This window comes from Hypanus sabinus, chromosome 18 (assembly GCF_030144855.1).
Source record: "Hypanus sabinus isolate sHypSab1 chromosome 18, sHypSab1.hap1, whole genome shotgun sequence".
NCBI lineage: Eukaryota > Metazoa > Chordata > Chondrichthyes > Myliobatiformes > Dasyatidae > Hypanus > Hypanus sabinus.
In genome coordinates, this window is record NC_082723.1 from 29,997,987 (window position 1) to 30,018,899 (window position 20,913).

At 38.3% G+C, this 20,913-nt stretch overlaps 1 protein-coding gene across 6 annotated transcripts in view; it reads right to left on the minus strand.

The window, feature by feature from the left end:
* Window positions 1-905: 905 nt before the first annotated feature.
* The window catches only part of rc3h2 (ring finger and CCCH-type domains 2), a 132,507-nt gene continuing 112,499 nt past the window's right edge, over window positions 906-20,913 (minus strand). For 5 of the 6 annotated variants that reach the window (XM_059993958.1, XM_059993956.1, XM_059993954.1 and 2 more), the window contains 6 exons: window positions 17,062-17,266; window positions 14,124-14,220; window positions 12,462-12,537; window positions 10,130-10,222; window positions 7,777-7,904; window positions 906-5,930 (listed from right to left, as the gene is read on the minus strand). In XM_059993958.1, the coding sequence (XP_059849941.1) occupies window positions 5,729-5,930; window positions 7,777-7,904; window positions 10,130-10,222; window positions 12,462-12,537; window positions 14,124-14,220; window positions 17,062-17,266 (801 nt within the window). In that variant the 3' untranslated portion in view covers window positions 906-5,728. The remainder of the gene's footprint in view (window positions 5,931-7,776; window positions 7,905-10,129; window positions 10,223-12,461; window positions 12,538-14,123; window positions 14,221-17,061; window positions 17,267-20,913) is intronic. The other variant, XM_059993957.1, reaches the window with a different exon arrangement.

The following is a 20,913-nucleotide window of genomic DNA, read 5'->3' on the forward strand; positions in this document are numbered from 1 at the left end:
CAGTATCACAAAACTAATCCATTACAGACCCAAATGGCCTAGCATTCAGATTCCATTCTATTCTTGAAACAAAAAGAGAGGGTAATGGATTACCAACAATTTGGAAGTCAAATTGAAATTAACAAATGGAATAGGATTTATTCCCTATTTAATTAACAGAGCATTTTTCTTAAAAATTATACATTTCAAATATAAGCCAAGTAGGTGTAGTAAAAATGACCATTAAATCCATCTTATTGATGGTGCCTCCTTTATACATGACGGATGTGTACCATCTTTAATTTCATTTACAATTCAATCGAACAATAGATTTGCAAAGAAAATGTCTAATACAGACGTAAAATATTCACACTTCAGCTCCACAATTGGTTGTACAATTGACAAAACAGGCCTCTTTTCCCAACTTCTCCAGCTAAGCATTTTTTTTCCTAAAAAACTTAGTTTTGCAGCAAGAAAACTTTTTTCATAACTTCCAGGGAAAAGAATATGCAAAACGGCATAAATGCAGACAGCAAACGCTGCAAGCTAACCACAATGCTTCAAGTGGCTGTACAGTGGGCACGTGTAGTACAAATAAGAACCATGTGTGTTGTATCACAACTACATTATAATGTACTTTATTTCTGCCCAGCTAAGGAACTGCATGCATTTCCATGCCTTTGATTAACCGAGGCCTTCAATGAATGTGTAGGTGACTAAATTCTTAAGTAATATTTCTTGGACCCACACAGCAGCAACTGCATAGGAGTGGATTCCATTGAAGTATTTTTGAAATAAAATCTAGTGCTGGTTGATCCTCAAATTATAATTTGCTCTTGTAGTTCACGTGCATTATTTGTTTAAAACAACAACCAATTTCCCCAAACCCCTCCAGCAGAACACAACCAAGCTTTGTTTTTTTATTAAAAAAACATATTCAACTTTAAAATCAAAAGTACTAATTCATTTTATTCACCCTCAAGGTACAGTAGATGTTAATTGTAGTTTTGTAGCAGGAGGGTTATTTCCCTGAGGGCTGTAATCTTTTTAGAAATGCTAATCAGATAATCCTGGGCTCCTACATTAGAACAACATGTGAGAAAACCTCAGGATTAGCACAAATTGAGAAGTGATCCAGGTGTTTAGTCTCTGATTTCAAACACTATTTGCCTTGTGGTGGCTGTGGTAATGGTGTATTGGAGAGGATAAGGTTGTTGGTGGGTGAACTCTCAAAAAGAATTGGCTAGTTATGGGGTTGGTTGCCGTGCTGGTGAAATTTTAACTTAAGACAGGACTAGTTTTCTACCATTAGAGGGATAAAAGCAGCAATTTCCAATTCATTCTCTGCCACCTAGGGGCAATAAATAAGTACTGCAGCAGGATCCAATGTACAATTTACTGTAAACTGTAAACCAAGGCTGGTTCATTTCTCCATGAAGGTGTCCATCAAGTGATTTGGGCAAGGATAACAAAGCACATTTCAACCACGCCGAGTCTTTAGTTTATCAGTGATTTGGAACTTGGTCCTTATTGCTCATTACCGAGACCTGTCTTCAGTCCTTTCAGCAAGAAAGCCTCACACAGAGTTAAATGTTACTATTCATGAAAAATAGCTTGCTCAATTAGCCATTCATCTGTTACAATAACAAACCAACTGTCATTTATATTTAACATCCAAAAGCAATAATCAGTAAAGTGTGCAACTCCGGTGATCACTGACTAGTTGAATGATGGATACCTTCAAAGTCTGAGTTTACTGATACTACAATTGGACAGCTAAATTAAAACTGGAAACTTTAGATGGAAGTACAACACATCACTTGAAAACATTGTTTTTTTTACATAAAATTTACATTAAATATTGTCCCTATGCTACTTATGTTAATGACTGAGACCATCTGCTAAAGACATGGTGCATGTTTTGGCTCACTCAGAATTTACAGAGTTAGGAGCAGCTTTGGTTGAGAATTCAGTGACTGCATTGGAGGAGAGTTTGTAAAATGGTTTATAGTTGTTTTAGACTGCTTACTGTTGGCTATCATGCCAGCATCCAGATTTTAAAACTTTTGCTTGTCCTGACCGGTGGGCTAAAACAAAACAAAAGCTGATACTTTAGACTAAAATAGGTGCATAGATCCCAATATCTAAGCTTCAGTATAGAATACCGAGTATGAAGGCCCACACAAAGATTCTAAATGGACAATATCACTTCTTCATTACAAAAACCTATATAAATCCTATTATAAATAGGAAGAGATTTCATGGTGCTGCCTAATGGAATCGTAACATCATGCAGCAATCTGTCTCATCACTCTTATGAAATAAAGTCAACCCTCAGGGAAGTGCACAAAACTATTTTTAAAAATGGACACTTTGTTGTGGTATTGTGACAACTCAACTGACCAATAACATGATCTCGCAGAAGTTATTTCCCAGCAGAACACTTCCTTTGCAGCTACCTGGTGAAAAGCACGCTTGGTTTAAAACATCCCAGTATGATTTGCAGAACAATCAACTTCACAGAAGTCATCAACAATATAAAACCTCAATGTAAAATCAAAACAGTAGGTCAGAAAGAGAGAGAGGCTGGAGGGCACTTTTCAATCAGGCAAATAGCAAACCTGTGGGAAAGAACTTATACAAAACAACTGATATTTTAAGCATGGGAATTACTAACACACACTTACTATTTAATTTGCAATGGTCTGATGCAGAACACACATTTTAAAATCAACAAGATGAACAGACTAGAAAATCAATACAACTGTTTAAAACAAAAAGCCAAGATTAAACATTTAATCACCTTTTCGCAACAAATGCTCTTGGTACTCCCTCCAAAAAAGATGCTGGTTTTAGTTATGTAAACAAAGCCAATTTAAGTCCTTAATGAATTGGAAAACAAATTTACAATGAGATTAGTTTGCTGAATGAATGAAGGAGAGCCAGAGAGCTTTGCTGCTTCACCTCAGTTTGTCAGAAATGTGTATACAACATAAGTAAAAGTTAGGAAGTTAAAACAAACATAATGCCCTTAACTTCTTAAACCTCACAGATGCAGATTTTTGTAAACAATTTTAAAATACTTGCACTGTCAGTGCCCAGCTCTAAATCGAACAGCCTCCCAGAATCCAGTGACTCAATGAAGTGGTAAGAGATAAATTATGGCCAAGATTAAACAAACCATCATGATTATTACAGATATCATATTCAAATGAAAATATTGCCATTTTTGGCATTTACTTCTTTTGATCAAATTACAGATACTCGTTTTAACTGGATTGTGTGAGGCATGACTTTGGATTGCTTAATTTTTTTTTACAGTACTTTTAGACTCTGTAGCGACATATAATATTCATCCATTATAAAGCAAGTACACAAAAGCCATTAGAAGTTCTTAGATTAAATAGGGCAGAAAAGAGGCCAGTTGAACTGGTCTATCATTCAGTGCAAACACCACACAATGCAGGAGTTCCAAAATACAGTTTTCACCCTGTTCTAAACGCAGCAAATACAGTGGTGGGAAAACAAAATGATTTTCTGTAAAACAATTAAAAAATACAAATACAACAATGATCTATAGCAACATCATTATTGTACTTATGTAAACCAATTATAAAGACAAATTTAGCATTGGCAAACAAGCAGCTAACTCCGCCATAGATGGTCCCAAGCCCAGCTGCGATAGGAGGGCTTGGCATGGGACTAGCAACCCCAACACGTTAAACACCCAGAGCTACAGAAACGCCAACAGAAGCTCCAAAGACCTCATCCCTGGGATAGGAAGGATATCCACCTAGAAGATGTATGAAGTCAGGTGGTGAAAGCCACAAGTCTGTGGAAACCACTGGGCTGATCAAACTTCTAAGGGGGCCAGTCAAAGAACAGATGGCAATGTGACCTTGAAGCTGATACCAAGATGGGCTACACCTGGGGACGAGTTGAAAAACTGGCCCAGAACATAGGTCTCTGGCGAGCTGCAGTCAGTATCCCAGTAGGATAAATCAAGCAGCTCTAAGGTCATGACTGATATTACAAGAGAATGTCAGTATCTGGGTATTAGTTATTGATGAATTCAATAATCAGAATCTCTACAAATTGAGGAATGAGGGTGAAGTTAATGATCTGGGAATTATTTGCAATCTTGTCTTTGGTGTGCTTTGGGTAGAAGGCAGAGATGGTGGTTCCATCACTCACCTTTCGGGATCTGTATCTAGTGACTGTGCACCTTACAACATTTAACATGGTTTATAGGGATATAAATCCTAATACTTCTTTTCCCAGCATTGATGGAGATTTTCCCATTCTACAAGCATCAAGAAAAGCTTTTAAGTGTAAAATGACTGAATTCTTACTTTTATCAATTAGTGTGAATCATTAGGAAAAGGAGATGAAAGCATTTTTGCTACTAAACATGTGGCAGATGCTATAAAACTAAACCTGCTGGAAATACTCAAGATAGTTGGCATCAATGGAAAGAGTAACGAGATAGCTTGGTGAACTAAGAAGTTCACTCTTTCTCTCTCATACATGATAGTTGACTTGAGTTTTTCCAGCCTTAGCGGTTTAATCATTAACCTGTGGGTAGCTGATGGCCCATCCGACCGCATCTCCAGCTTCATTCTAAGGCACAACTTGACTGTTCAAATAATGTGACAACAGTACTTAGTTTCAGCAATATCTCCCCAATTTTAACAAACACTTGAAGTTAAACACCTAAGAGACCTTTCTGGGGTTAATCTTTTGTTGATGTTATAGTTATTTATTTAGAGAGACAGCATGGAACAGGCCCTTCCTGCACTTCAAGCCATGCTGCTCAGCAACCCACCTATTTATCCCTAGTCTAATCGCAGGTCAACTTACAATGACCAATTAAGCTTCTAACCCCTAAGGAAATCAGGGCAGCCAGAGGAAACCCACACATTCAAACTCCTTACCAACGATGCTGGAATTGAACTTTGAACTCCAATGCCCCGAGCTGTAATAGGATTGCACTAACCGCAATGGGCCATGGAGCCCATGACAACAACACTTCGTTTCAGCTACACCAGCCCAATTAAGCTAAACACTTAAGAGACATTTCTCAGGTCAATCTTTTGTTAACATTATAACCCATGGAATTTGTTGGAAACTATATTTTGAAACTCTAATTATGCATTTAAAAAAAGGTGAAAAGTATTCCCCTTCCACCATTTTAACAAACAAGTTTCTTATAAAAGTGCAACAATGCCATGAAACTAAGTCTTACTATAACAGCTTGAAAATACTTTTTTCCAAGCTATTACCTTCTTTCAACTTTGTGTGAATTGTACACAAAAAATATATAAATGAAAGAGAAGAGGAGGTAAAATCGTGGTTAGTTTTCACCAGGTGTGTTGCTGCAGTGCCCTGCTGATCAACAACTGAGCTGTGTATGTTCCACATTAGCCATTGTGAATAAGAATGGCTAGATTAATGCACTGGCTCACAACAGACTCATAAAAGGCTGCTTTAAAGCATTAATTCAAATGATGTCCAAATTCCAAGATTCACTGGAATTTAAACTAGTGTCTGACTAATGTTAATTTTACTGTCAAAATGGTTAATGCAAGAGGGCTTTTATAGTATCAAAAAAGTCCACAGGAATTTGATGCCCTCACATTATTCTTATAAAAAGCATAATATAATATATGCACACAGAAATGTGTAATACATTATATTATATAGAAAGCAAAACTAATTGCTTCTGTGTTGCTGTAAACACAGATTCCCTTCAGCTCCCGTTGACTACAGCCTCGCCATTAGTTGTGACATTCATATCTTTTGCATCTTCTGTCAGCTTGACTGCAGATGTTTTCAGGGCCAAATTACTGATGTTGAAGGAAGAAGTCACAGCTGGGGAGCTGATGAAGCTGACTGAGGCTGTGATGGGCTGGTTAAAGCCAGATGTCATGGGCATCATCTTTTGTTCCTCTCTATCAGAAAAGAAAAAAAAGTTTAAGAAAAGCAAGTTAAAACTTATCTTGCATTTTTTTTCCATCTTCCTTTCTAAAAAACATTCGCAAGGACAAACAATGAAAAAGGACTTGCAGCCAGCCACCAGGCCCCCACCATTCAGCTCTTCTACACCAGTTCCCCATTACCCTCAATTTTTAGAGATTTCAAAATTTTTTAAAATTTAATATTTTTAATTTTTGAGATACAGGCAGTCCCCGAGTCACGAACGTCCAATTTACAAACAATTTGTACTTATGAATGGCCTGCCATAAAGCCTATTATATTAAAAATTTGTCAACTCGAGGAAGGAGAACGCCCTCTGCCATTTAAGTCAATCACATTGCCGTTAATACTGTGTTGAGTATGTAACTTCGTATTTGGCTTAAATTTTTCTTAGTAAGATTCACTCTGACCCCCCATTTCCAGTCAGCACCGCCCCCACTTGTCCCATTTAACCTGTCTCAGTGCGGGTGGACTTCAGGACCTTGGGGAGCTCAGGACCCACCACCCACGGCTGCTGCTGAACCTGCAGTGCTTCTGTTCCACTAATGGAAAACAACTACGAATGAAAATAAAGTGGAAATAATGAAGCAATCGGAAAGAGGTGAAATGCCATCGGTCATTGGAAAAGCATTAGGCTACAGTTGGTCAACGGTCAGAACAACTTTAAAGGATGAAGTGAGAATAATGGAGCATGTGAAAGGCCCTGCCCCAATGAAAGCTACAATTATTACTATGCAATGCAGTGGTTTAATTATTGAAACACACACATTTCTTATGTGTTTATGTGCATAGAAAGGTAAAATATATACTATATACTAAGACAAACGTTTGACTAACTGATGCTAAATAATACCAGATGTACCTGTTCCGACTTACATACAAATCCGACTTAAAGACGGACTTAGGAATGGAACTCGTTCGTACCCTGGGGACTGCCTGTACAGCATGGAATAGCCACTTTTTGGCCTAATGAGCCGCACTGCCCAGCAACCCACCTATTTAACTACAGTCTAATCACAGGACAACTTACAATGTCCAAACCTACTAACGGAAAAGTCTTTGGATTGTGGGAGGAAACCAGAACACCCAGAAGAAACCCACATGGTCATGGGGAGAAGACACAAACTCCTTACAGATGGCGCCACAATTGAACTCCGGACTACAATGCCTCAAGCTGTAATAATGTTGTTCTAACTGCTATGCTACCATGGTGGTGCCCTATATATATATATATACACATACATACATACATACACACACACACACACACACACATAAATATATATACATACATATATATACATACACACACACACATATATATATATATATATATACACACACACACACACATACATACAGTATCTATATTTATCTAGAATATAGATATATTTATATTATAAATATTTACCTATAATGGTCTTCCAGCATGTTTTATGGATTAGTCTTAATCTATCCCCACTTCCACTCCCACCCACTACATCTAGAGTCATGTGTGTGGGAGTTAGTGGTACAGGGCCTTGTTTCCAAGGATCTGTTTGCCTTCGTTTCTACCAGGTGATGGAGAAAGTGTGAATTTAATTTGGAGATCTGCAGTGAGTCCAAAGAGCATATTGCTGACTGCAAAATCCAGATCACAGTTTAGTTAATCAGAAGACAAGTGAAATTATTCTATGGTACAGTTCCATCGTTGCTGCATGTTTTTCTAATCAGTTTTCAGACTTCTCCCATTCCACTTCAGATCAGCAAGATCTGGAAATCTAGACTTTAAGGGAATAAAGCTGCGTAAGTTGAAAAATGTCATTATCTCAAGATTCTTACTTGATCGCAATCTGTTGTGCAATCCTGCGCCCCTGTTCTTCCTGCTCTTTACCTTGGTGTTTATGATGTACATTTTCGGATATTATGTCATCGGCCAGATCACCTTGAGAGCCAATAACCAGAACATCCTATATGAATAATCAGGAACAACATTATTTAAGGCCTGGTATCAACTTTATCCAATGAACTTAACATACAAAGTAAACTTTGCAGTAAGCAACTATCAAAAAACATTCCAGTCAAATCTATCTCACTATTATTGTATCCAACTCCTTCACTAAGCTTGCAGGTACAACCTTTTTCAAAATAAAAACCACAAGGGTTAGTCATTTCTACCATCTGAGGCTTCAGAATATATACCTTCAAGCAGAACTCATTGATGAGGATGAAATACTGCTAAAGATGAATACATCTTTTCTAAGAAAAGATGTGCTGACATTGGAGAGTTTCCAGAGGAGGCTTACGAGAATTATTCTGGAAATAAAAGGGTTAATGTATGATTTGCATTTGAGGGCTATGGTGTTCAGAGGAATGAGGCAGGGATCTCATTGAAACCTACTGAGCATTGAAAGAACTGGACAGAGTGAACGTGAAGAGGATGTTTCCAATAGTGGGGCAGTCTACGGCACAGCCCTTTAGAACAGAGATGAAGAGGAATTTCTTTTGCCAGAGGCAGGTGAATCTGGGGAATTCATTGCCACAGCTAGCTGTGAAGGCCAAGTCATTGTTTATATTTAAAGCAGAGGTTAATAAGATTCTTGATTAGTATGGGCACCTAAGGTTAGAGAGAAAAGGTATAGGGTTGAGAGAGGGAAAATAAATCATCCAGAATCGAATGGTGGAGCAGACTCAATGGGCTGAATGGCCTAATTCTGCTTCTATGTTTTATGGTCTTATGGACACAAGTACAGAAACAAAATCCATTTGCAGAGGCTTCATTTGAACATGTTAGAATTATGGTTCCTACAAGATTCAGCATCAAGCACTAAAATTTCCAGTTGTACAATTGGACACTTTATTTCACGTATTATCTGCAACCTAGTCTGTTAAATATTAAAGCTCAAAACTCCTGCAGCTATGAATAAAAGGGATAAGGAGTCCGAGAGCTGAAATCTGGATTAAAATCATGGGTAAAGCCTGTTCAAGGTGAATCGTGATTCTCCCGAGAGGGACTTAGTTTCTAAGGTAAGGACGTGTTCAAAGGGCCTATATTGTACTGTAGGTTTTCTATGTTTCTACTAGCAGACAAGTCAACCTGAATTTGAAAGACAATTTTATTCTTGATGCTGTACAAAACACAAAATTGTGGGGCTTAATATGTATGCAAAACATTTAAACTATCCTTAGTCTTTGAAGCTGTTATTCATTTCATTTGTATCAACAGAGAACACATGGACTTCTGTCAAGATGCTTTTCCAATGCAAGAGAGCAGAGCTAAGAAATACTTAACATTCATTTTGCTTATATAATGGCATTTTAGTGCAAAACTGATTAAGCTGGTATAATTCAATAAAATGCTTGCATGGGCATATCTGTGGCTAGTTATGCCACTGAGCAATGCACTAGTTTTTAAACAGTAAACTTCTTTCAATAAGAGCTAAACACAGAAGACATTTTTTAAACACATTCATTACCACTCATGATCTCTTTTCAACAAAGCTTTGAATTGTGTCACTAATTTATCAGACAATGCACATCTTACAGTAATTTATGTTAAGAAATTGTGAACGATACTTTGAATTCAGTGCTGCTACTGGAGGTGTTCCAGTAACCCTGTACCCTCTGTTTAAAACAGTCCAATGCAGGATGCACCCTGCCTAATGCTCCTTTCCAGAGCTGGTTTTGTTTCTTTTCATTGTTATGTTTTAATATATCAGTTGGATGAAATGATAACATTAACACGATTAAACAGCAACAATGGCCAGAAAAATCTCTCATTCCTTCTTTTTGTTGAACTATTTTCCCTAAAGATGAAACAAAAGTCAAACCCCACTATTGTCTACAGCCAAGTTGACAACATCTAAGCTCCGACAGCTGTACATTAAAGTCTCATTTCAGTTTTAAGCATGAAAATACCTGAGATATTTATGCAGTTTCAGATGACAATCCAGAGCTGAGGAGCCATTTGCCCTCAGGAGGGAATGGGTGGGAGGCTGGCCTTAAATATTTATTCTTTTGTTTGGCATCACCACGAGATCACCATACTTTTTAATTAGGATGGGATGACATGTTATACAACCTGACAGCTAATTAAATTGCAATAGTGACCACACTTTAGAAGTACATTACTAGCTGCGAGGCACTTCATTAATATCATAACAAATGCTCTATATACAAATGCTTAGATCTATACCTCTATTCCTTCATCTTGGTCGGCATCAGTATCCAAAGCAGAGAGCTCCAATTCTATATCTTGATCATCTGTAGAAACTTCTGTAAATTCCCTCTATTAGTAAGCAAACAAGTTAATGATTGCCTTCCTGTTACCAACAGGAGAACTGACTACAAGTGCTTAAGTATAGCAAGATGTTAAACAAACTTTTAAAAATAATGATTGTGTATTAACATGCAGTTAAGTCACATGCATTCTGAGCTATTTTATGCAACAAAAGCCAGTAGATTGGTACAAAGATCCTAAAAAAAAGGATCACCTTCATCTAAAAAAAAAGCAGCAGAAATTTCGCTTCAGATTTGCAGCTCTGGTCAAATTGCAGTACACTCCAGTACAAATATAAAGATGATGAAATTGTCTTCAAATTATGAAGACATCCCTTAAACTTAAGAGTACCGTGTACAGTACTGGTCACCACTACACCAGCAATGGGTGATGGTACTAAAATGGAGGAGGAGGATATTCACAATATGTTGCCAGGGTTGGAGAACTTTAATTATTGGGAAAGATTGGCTAGGCTGGGATTTTTTTCTTTGGAATAAAGAAGGCTAATGGGAAAATTAAATGAATAATGAGGCAAAGGAACCAGTGAGTTGAATAACTAGAATTGGTAGATAAATTAGAGGGAAGGTAAGGATATTTTGATTTTGCTGAAAGAGTTGTGAGGGTTAGTCAGTTATTCAACAAAGGTAAAAATACCAATACATTAAAGTTACCTGAATAACCATTTAAATGCCATGACTACAATGACTACCTTGATAAGAAAATTATATTTATTTTCCTGTAAATGCCTGTAAGAAAATGAATCTCAAGCTAGAACGTGGTGACATATACATACTCTGATTATAAATTTACTTTGACAAATCTGCACTCAGAGCCTAGGTGTGGAAAAAGCCTAAATAGTGTAAACGTGATAGTGGAATGATTTCAATAATCATCCATGCCCCCTAAGATTTACATATCAAAGATAGTCAGAATGATAAACAGATTTGAGGGCGATACTTCTTCCCATGATAAATAAAATGGAAGTAATGATAAGGTGAAATCAGAGCAAGGATATTTAAAGTCAAATCAGATGCAGTAAAGGAGGGAAAAGGTGGAAGAAAATAAAGGCAATTTGATTGGAATTCATTAATAGTGATTACATTAAATATGTATTTAGCTTGTTATGATTAGACTCCTATTCCGAGGAAGTTTAAATGCAGAACAAATTAAATGAAATTGAATGAAGGCAAAAGCTAGATCTTGTATTTATAAAAGTAATGACAAGAGAGGAACAAAATTGGCTAATAACTGAAGTGATTCATAAATTATTGGGTAATTCTTCTTTTTCACAATTTGCTTGGGTCTGTTTGCCCATTAGCAATGATGTGCATCATTCACACATCTATCAGTTTTTGAGGAAACACTTCTGGTGACTGCTATGTTACAGCAAGTCGGGAATTATTAAAAACAGAACTGCACCAAGAACTTGTGAATTATGGGCAGGAGATTGGGGCTGAGAGGAAAATTAGATCAGAAATGAGGGAATGGCAGAGCAGACTTGATGGGCCAAATGGTTTAATTCTGCTCCTACAACATTTTCTGGATTAATTACACTTTTTAACTAATGTATTTATATGTTATTGTGCATGTACAAGGAAACAGGCCAAATAATATTCAGCAATTAAAATGAATTTAGAAAATTTCCAAAGGTAAAGGATACATAACGCATATCTGTATATTACCATATTCTACCTTGAGATTATTTTTCTTGCAGACATTTATAGTAGTAAAAGAAATACAATAGAATTTTACAAAAATCTATAGGTAGACTGATAAGCACCAATGTACAAAAGAAGACAAACTGTATGAATAAAAATAGAACTGAGAACTTGAGTTGAAAAGAGTCGTTGGGAATGAGCTTGTAGGTTGTAGAAGCAGATCAAGTAGTGCTGATTGAAGTCATCTACACTGGTTCAGGAGTCTGATGGTTGTAGGGTAGCAACTGCTCCTGAACTTGGTGCTGTGGAATCCAAGGTTTCTGTACCTCCTGCCTGATGGTAGTGATGAGCTTGTGGATGGTGGGGGTCTTTGACCATGGATGCTGCCTTCTTGTGGTAGTGCTCCATATAAATATAATAGCATAACTACAAGGGCAAATTCTTTCTCAGCAATCAGCTCACTTCAAGGAAGTGTTTAAATATGAAATAATCCTAAAACCAGTAAGGTTTCCAGAATCTAATTGTAGAAGTAATTTCATGGGAAGAACTTTAAGAAGTAAATTTCAAGATTTTGGTTATTGCTCCCTTACCTGTTGTAGTTCAATATTTAATTGATCTCCACCATTAGGAAGTTGCCTAGGGGCAGATATGTCCATCAATCTGTCCCTGTAAAGTTAATATGAAAGGTTAAGCAAAGTCTTCAATTACATTAAGTAGATGCAAATACACCATATACTGAAGGGACAATGAGTTAAAGAGCATAACACAGATTTCAACGTAAGATTCCGGGGAATCTCCTAATAAAAAATGAGAAGTTTTGCAAAAACCCCATGATCTTCCTAATATCATGGAGTTCTCACACAACTCCTTCTATCAAGTGAATGAGAATTATGGAGAAATGGTGGTCTGCCCAACTTTCTGATGAAAGACTATTTGAAGTAATCTTAAAAAGTCAGAAGTTTAAGTCATACTTTTGTATAAACGAATTTGAATCTTCACTGGGGATAGAATGATAAAGTTAAATTATAGCAAGTAATCAAATGAAAAGATTGTAGAAAATATTTGAAATGAAAATTGTCTGTGAGAAATAAAATATTTTTTAAAATTGCATGGCATGTTAAGCTTTAGAGGCATGCAGATTCGTATTAGATATGCATATTTATAAATTATTCATTTGTGAAAAAGTCAATATTGGATGGACAAGTTATTGTGTATGTATTTGAAAGAAATGAAGTTAACTAAGGTAGTGTGGTTTAGATCAGAGAAATAGTTTTTCACTTAAGGATACTCCTGTATGCACCAAACTCTCTGGTTCTCTAACGCAGGGCAAATCAACCCACCCTCCAAATGAAAACAGAATTAGGCAACTGCAAAAATAATTAATTTAAAAATAAGCTCCAGTTTCATGATTTATTGAACAAATATCATTTTTGAGAAAGTATGGCAACTTTATAATGATTTGTACAAATTTACCATCAGATGTGATCCTCCATAATTTCCAAAGAAGTCATCCAAATTTATGTGGGTGGAAGAGAGAAAAGAGAAAAGGGAAAATCCCCAATTACTGCTTTCCATTTTGAAAGGACTGTTAATTCAGTGTTTCTTGACAAAGAGCTCACCACTATTCCGGCTAGTATGCACAGGTAGAGCAATGACAGCAATACATTGGATGTTTTGTATGGAAAAGTATTACCATAATATTTTGCAGGTTCTTCTGTGTTTCATGAAATATGACCATTTTGTTTTACAGTAAGATTTTGAAACAATGAAGTTATTTATTTTATTTAGAGATACAGTGCGGAACAGGCCCTTCTGGCCCTTCAAACCACACCACACAGCAACCCACTAATTTAACCCTAGCCTAATCACGGGACAATTTAAAATGACCAATTATCCTTCTAATCAGTACATCTTTGGACTGTGGGAGGAACCGGAGCACCCAGAGGAAACTCATACACACACATAGACACACACACACGAAGAATGCCGGAATTGAACTCCGACAACCCGAGATGTAATAGAGTTGTGGAGGACAACAATTTTGTATATTAAGAATAAAGAAGCGACAGTCACCAAATTTTGTTTTTTCTTTGGAAAAAATACTACCAAAAACACCTCTTTCTATATACTTTTCCAGCAAGGTCATTATATACAAAAAATAGCTTCTGTATTCACAAGCCTAATGCACACCAATGAAGATGTGGGGGACAAAGCAAGCAGAAATTTTTAATGTTAAGTGCATTTCAAGGTACCTGTTTAGGTATTGACCGGTGGTTGAATTCGATCCATATGAAAGAGAATGGGAAGTCCAACTACTGGAATTGGCATGACTCACATGTGGACTATAGTCTGTGGAAAAGATTAATTTTATTTAGTTAGAGATACAGCACAGAGTAGGCCCCTTTTGTCCTACAAGTCATGCCACCCAAGCAACCCGATTCAACACGAGCCTAATCACAGGACAATTTACAATGACCAATTAAACTAGTCCAACTGGACTATGGAAGGAAACTGGAGGATCCAGAAAAAATGCACGCATTCTATGGTGAGATTGTACAGACTCTTTACAGGTGATGTTGGAATTGAGCTCTGAATTCTGACAACCCAAGCTGTCATAGCTTCATGATAACCGCTATGCTACTATGGTGCCCACATTTCACCAACATATGTGCATGTATCAGAAAATTCTGGAAATACTCAGCTGCCTCTGTGGGGAAAGAAACAGAACTAATGTCTCAGATTGAACACCCATCACCAGAACCTTTAATTGGTTGCCTGTCCGTCATGTTGAGTGCGGTCTTTCATTGAATCTATTGTATTTCTTGGATTTACTATATATGCCAGCAAGAAATTGAATCTCAGGGTAGTATGTGGTAACATAAATGTACTTTGATAATAAATTTACTTTGCCTTTTGAGTAGTTACAGCATTTTCAGTTTTTATTTTTGATTTAAAAATTTTAATGCAATACTTCAGACACAACTTTTGAGATTAAACGAAAGATCAGACTATTATTCTCACAGTTGAATTTTGAACTGATGGTAGTGTTCCTTTTAAAAAAAAATCACGATCTCCACAATGCCCAGCATACTTCATGGAATTTGTACTTAAAAAATGAAGAGAGCAGAGTTTAGTGACAATGGTGCTAAATGGCAACTCCTTTGTTGCATCTTTAGAAACAGCTCTATTTCTACCTTCAATAACTCTTTTCAAGGTTCTTTTGAAGACCCTGTACTAGAGTTACACTCTAACTTCGATTCTTTGTGGGAATGGGACCTGCTCTCAGGGCCTCAAAACTGGCCGCTTTTCAATATCCCAAGTACATGGCCTGAAAGGCTAGTGCGCCTTCAGGGTGCCAGATTTTCGTGGCTCTGGAGGTGGGCTGATTCAAGGCTGATAACATTGACTTATGTGTCACAGGAGAACAAAGAAGATTGGAAGTAGCGAGTTTGCAGAGCTTGGTAAAAGGAGCACTACAGACTTTTAATACCATAAATCAGTGAGTTGTTTTGTTATGTCTCTCCTCCTGCTGTAAAACAGGGGGTACCTCTTTTTCCTTGTTAAGGACAGAGAGAGAGAGCCTGTGGTATGTTGAATACCAGGTGAACGAGTAGTCATTGGGGTACTTCAAATCTGTGTCTTTATTAATGCTTTGCTGCACACTTGAGTGCTTCATGGGGGAGTGATGATGCTTTTTTGCTGGTGGGGAGGTGGGTCTTGCTGCTGCTTGGGTGTGGGTGGGGGTAGCTGGGGAGTTGGGGTTCTAACATTTAACTGTCATTCATTCTTTGGAGCACTCCTCTGTTTTCATGGATGTTTGGAAAGAAAAAGAATATCAGGATGTATATTGCGTACATTTCTCTGACACTAAATGTACCTATTGTTACATATCTTGGAACCCACAGATCCCATGAAGTGCTGTAAAAGAACTTATTTATCCAGCTACCATAGGCTCTGCAAGTCAATTAGCTAAAACAAAACAGCTGAAAATGATTTAAAAATTTGATGCTGCCTCAAAAGTGGGAAAAAGCTAGACCCTTCTATATTTATTCAAATTTTATTACTTTAACACAATTGGACAAATAATTGAATAAACCAGCCAACAAAAAAATAACAGGAATCTCTTGATCTGCCTGCAACCTGAATTAAAGAGTTGAATTTTAAAAAAATATACAATTTTCTCAAACAATTAACTAAAGCCACAATACAGGTATCATGCAGTTTAGAAACATGTATAAACTTTACACATTCATTGTTATCACCAAAGCTGACCCAAATGAAAGTTTACACTGACAACTTATCAAATACAGTCAGTGGATTCCAGTTAATTGGGTTGTCAGTTTATCGGGGCAGTCACTTATTTGGGACAATACTTAAAGAACAAAAACTAATTGAGAAAATTTTTAGAACACTATGCCGCTTAAATGGGACAGGAGACTGTTGTTGAACAGTTTCTAACTAGCATCAATCGCATGTACTTGTGTGGCCATTAGACACTACACCATGCTTACAGTGAATAATCTTTAAAATTTGTCAGTTGCGTGTGTTATGTTAAAAAAAAGTGTCTTTCATCATTGATAGTTGGCAAGAGCTGAGAACATTTAGAACTGTTTTGCTCACTGCAGTTTAAACATTCAGGCTTGGAGATGCCAGGAACAGCTGGGACTGAAATGAAGATTTTATTACTTCAACAAGTTAAGAATTACAAAGAATTTGAATGTATCTACAATCATCTTGCAGATTATGATGAAAATAAAGATCTGGAGGATGGAATTGTGGAAAGCACTGTATAAAGACAGTCCATTATCTGCATTGGGTGTCTGTGATAATTTTGTTTATTCACAATCAAAAGAACACAGCATTATACATGAATTCGTCCATTGATCATTATTAGGAACCAATATACAGTTTTATAGTACTTTAAATTCCTCAGTGTTATCATTTCAGAGGACCTGTATTGGCAATGTTCCAATTTGTTCTGTATTTTATTTAAATACATAATTTGTTACCCAGTTAAACAGCAGTTTTGTATTGTTAATACTTTTTCAACTATTTCCATGGAGCTTCGTCTAATTGGGGTAGCCACTTAATTGGACCAAAATGTACTGGTCCTGATGTGTCCCAATTAACAGGAATACACAGTGCACCTGATTAATCAAATTATATGTAACAGTTAAGGCAATTACTAACCTGTTACACTAATTGGTTTTGTAGCACTTCCTTGGGAAGCTGTAGCCTGGACTGGGTCTGTGTTGTTATAACCTGTGCGGGCAGACCGAGATATCGCACCCCATTTAGAGATGATTGGTCCATCACCAAATGGAATTATGGGATCTTCATCTTTTCCCTTTCTCTGAGGGCCAAACAAATTTAAACTTCGTTTCACATTAAGGTCCTAAAAACAGCCAAGAATGATGTGAAAAATAAAATGTTGAAAGTATCCAGTTTAAGAAAGTTGAACAAGAAGTCTATGACGAACAGCCTCATTCAAGATGTAACTTCTAGTGTATAATCAGTTTAAAAAAAATTTATTTACTTAGCGATACAGCGCATAATAGGCCCGTCTGGCTCAACGAGCCTCACCGCCTAGCAACCCCCTGATTTAAACCAAGCCTATTCACCAGACAATTCACAATAACCAATTAGTCTACTAACGGTATGTCTTTGGACTCTGAGAGGAAACCAGAGCAACCAGAAGAAATTCATGCACTCTTGAGAAGAATGTACAAACTTCTTACAGATGACACTGGAAATGGACTCTGAATTCCAATGCTCTAAGCTGTAATAGTTAAATCCTGTTATTGTACAGAAACCTGCTACCTTGAGGTATCAGGCTGGGGACCTGAAGTCTCTTCCAGCAGAGCTCCAATGCCATATTTAATTTTGCTGACAACATCTCTATTGTTGGCTGAATCAAAGGTGGTGATGATTTGGCATATAGGAAGGAGATTGAAAATCTGACTGATTAGTGCTATGACAACAACCCCTTTCTCAATGTCAACAAGACCAAGGGGCTGATTATTGACTTCGGGACAATGAAACCAGAAGTGCATAAGCCAGTCTTCAAAGGTGATTAGAGGTGGAGAAGATCAGCAACTTTGAATTCCTCAGTGTATAACTTTAGAGGACTTGTCTGGGGCCAGCACGTTTATTCAACTATGAAGAAAGCAGAAGTTTGCAAAGATTCAGCATAACATCTAGAACTCTGACAAACTTCTATAAATGCGTGGTGGAGAGTATATTGCCTGATGGCTGTCTTGGACTTTTCTTTTGTGATTGCAAGACCCTGTTGGACATTGATTGCCGCAAGCCTGCTTCCCTTGTTTGGTGGGGAGACAGGCGGCGATGCAGCATTGTAGCCTCGGTTGTAGGACTACGCCTCAGTCCTTGGGCTTGTGTTGTCACATGGTGTCCAGTCTCAGTTGAGGGTGGCCTCTCCCAGTGCTGCCTTCCAGTGTTTGATTGGTGGAAGTTCAGGTTGGACTGCCAGGAACCATCAATTTGCGGGACTTGTTACTCAAGGTCGGACTAAAAAGTTGTTTCCTTACGTGACTACGTTCTTTTTCTATTTTCTTTCTTGTTGCTTTGGCCCCAGAGGAACACTGTCTCAATCAGCTGTATCCATGTATGGGTTGAATGACAATTAAACTTGATTTGATTTGCATCACAGCCTGGTATGGCAACACCAATATCCTTAATTGAAAATCCTACAAAAAGTAGTGAATACAGCCCAGTCCATTATGGGGGCAGCTCTCCCCACCATTGAGCATGTCTACACAGAGCACTGTTACAGGAAAGGAGCAACCACCATCGGGGACCCCCAACACCTAGGCTATGCCCGCTTCTTGATGCCGGCATCAGGCTCTTAAACCAGTGGGAATAACTTCACTCGACTTCACCTGCCCCATCAGTGAATTATTCCACAATTTATGGACTCACTGTCAAGGCACTTTAGCTCATTTTCTCGATATTTATTGCATAGTGATTTAGTTTTTCATTGATTCTATTGTGTTTATTTGTACTTACTACAACAAGCTATTTGTTACTATTACTATTCCTTTGGCCCAATCAGCGGCAGGAGCAGGCCACAGCAATGAGGTTTCTTGGTCAGTGACACTTGTTTAAAAGGAGGGTTCTGTGGGTGTTCAGGCTTATTCTGTTGACCCAATCAGCAGCAGGAACAGGCCACAGTGACAAAGTTTCTTGCAGGTCGGTGATGCTTGTTTAAAAGGAGGGTTCCGTGGGTGTTCAGGCTTATTCTGATGACCCAATCAGCAGCAGGAACAGGCCACAGTGACAAAGTTTCTTGCAGGTCGGTGATGCTTGTTTAAAAGGAGGGTTCCGTGGGTGTTCAGGCTTATTCTGATGACCCAATCAGCAGCAGGAACAGGCCACAGTGACAAAGTTTCTTGCAGGTCGGTGATGCTTGTTTAAAAGTACAGAAGGGAACAATAGGGCGGCCATTGTTGTGAGTAGACCAGTGGTGAGAGGAGGAGTCTCAGGCTTTGCCTTAAAGGAGGCTTCGTCTTGAAAGAGGCATTGGCTCAGGGTAAGCTTCTGTTAAGGTTCCTTTATTTTTCCCCCCTCTTACTGTACCTAGGGGAGTTAATGGCTGCTGTATCTTCTTCATGCCAGATATTGGAGTCCTGGGAGACCCAGAGCTTCCCACGGAACTACATCTGCATGAAGTGCATCCAACTGCAGCTTCTTGAAGACCATGTTAGGGATTTGGAGCAGTGATTGGATGACCTTTGGCCCGTATGGGAGAGTAAGCAGATAATTGATCTGAGTTACAGGGAAATAGTCACCGAGGTTGCAGGAGGTGAGTAGCTGGGTGACTGTTAGGGGAGATGGAAATGTGAATAGGCAGCTAGTGCAGAACAGCCCTATGACCATTCCCCTCAATAAAAAGTATATTGTTGTGGGGATGACCTCCCAGGGAAAAGCCACAGAGAATAGCTTACTGGCACTGAGTATAGGTTCGTGGTGCAGAAGGGAAACAGGGAGAAGGGAGCAATAGTGATAGGGAACTCAATAGTCAGGGGAGCAGACAGGAGATTTTTGCGTACATGAATGGGATACCTGAATGGCATGTTGCTTTCCAGATGCCAGGGTCTTGTTACATATTGGTACCAATAACATATGAAGTACAAGATGTCCTGAAAAGAAGAATTTAGATAGCTAGGTAGAAAGCTGAGAAGCAGGACATCCAGGGTAGTAATTTCTGGATTGCTGCCTGTGCCACATACCAGTGAGGGTAGAAACAGGATGATTTGGCAGATAAATGCTGGCTGAGAAGTTGGTGCAGGGGGCAGGGCTTCAGGTTCTTAGATCAGTGGGATCTCTTCTGGGGGAGGTAGGACCTGTACAAAAGTGACGGGCTGCATCTGAACCTGAGAGGAACCAATATTCTCTCGGGCAGGTTTGTTAGAGCTGTTGGGGAGGGTTTACACTAATTTGGCAGGGGGTGTGGGAACCAGAGTGAAGGGACTCAAGATAGTTTGTATGGTTAAAAAAAAAAGCAAAGATAGGGTGCATTCAGACTGTCAGGAAGGGCAGGCAGAATACAGAACAAAATTGCAGCCAGCAGGGTGAGTATCAGTGCATTAGGGATGCAGAATCAAAAAGGGTAGCAAATACAGTACTCAAAGTGTTATATCTCAATGCACAGAGAATAAGTAAGGTAGATGATCTTGTTGCACTATTACAGATTGTCAGGTATGATGTTGTGGCCATCACTGAAGTGTGGCTGAAAGATGGTTGTAGTTGGGAGCTAAATGTCCAAGGTTACAGTTTGTATTGGAGGGATAGGAAGGTAGACATAGAGGGTGGCGTGGTTCTGCTGGTAAAGAATGGCACCAAATCAGTAGAAAGATGTCACATAAGACTGGAAAATGTTGAATCCTTGTGGGTTGTGTTCAGAAACTGCAAGAGTAGAAGGACCTTGATGGCAGTTGTATACAGGCCTCCCAACAATAGCTGGGATGGGGACCACAGATTACGGGAAATAGAAAAGGCGCGTCAAAAGGGCAATATAATGAT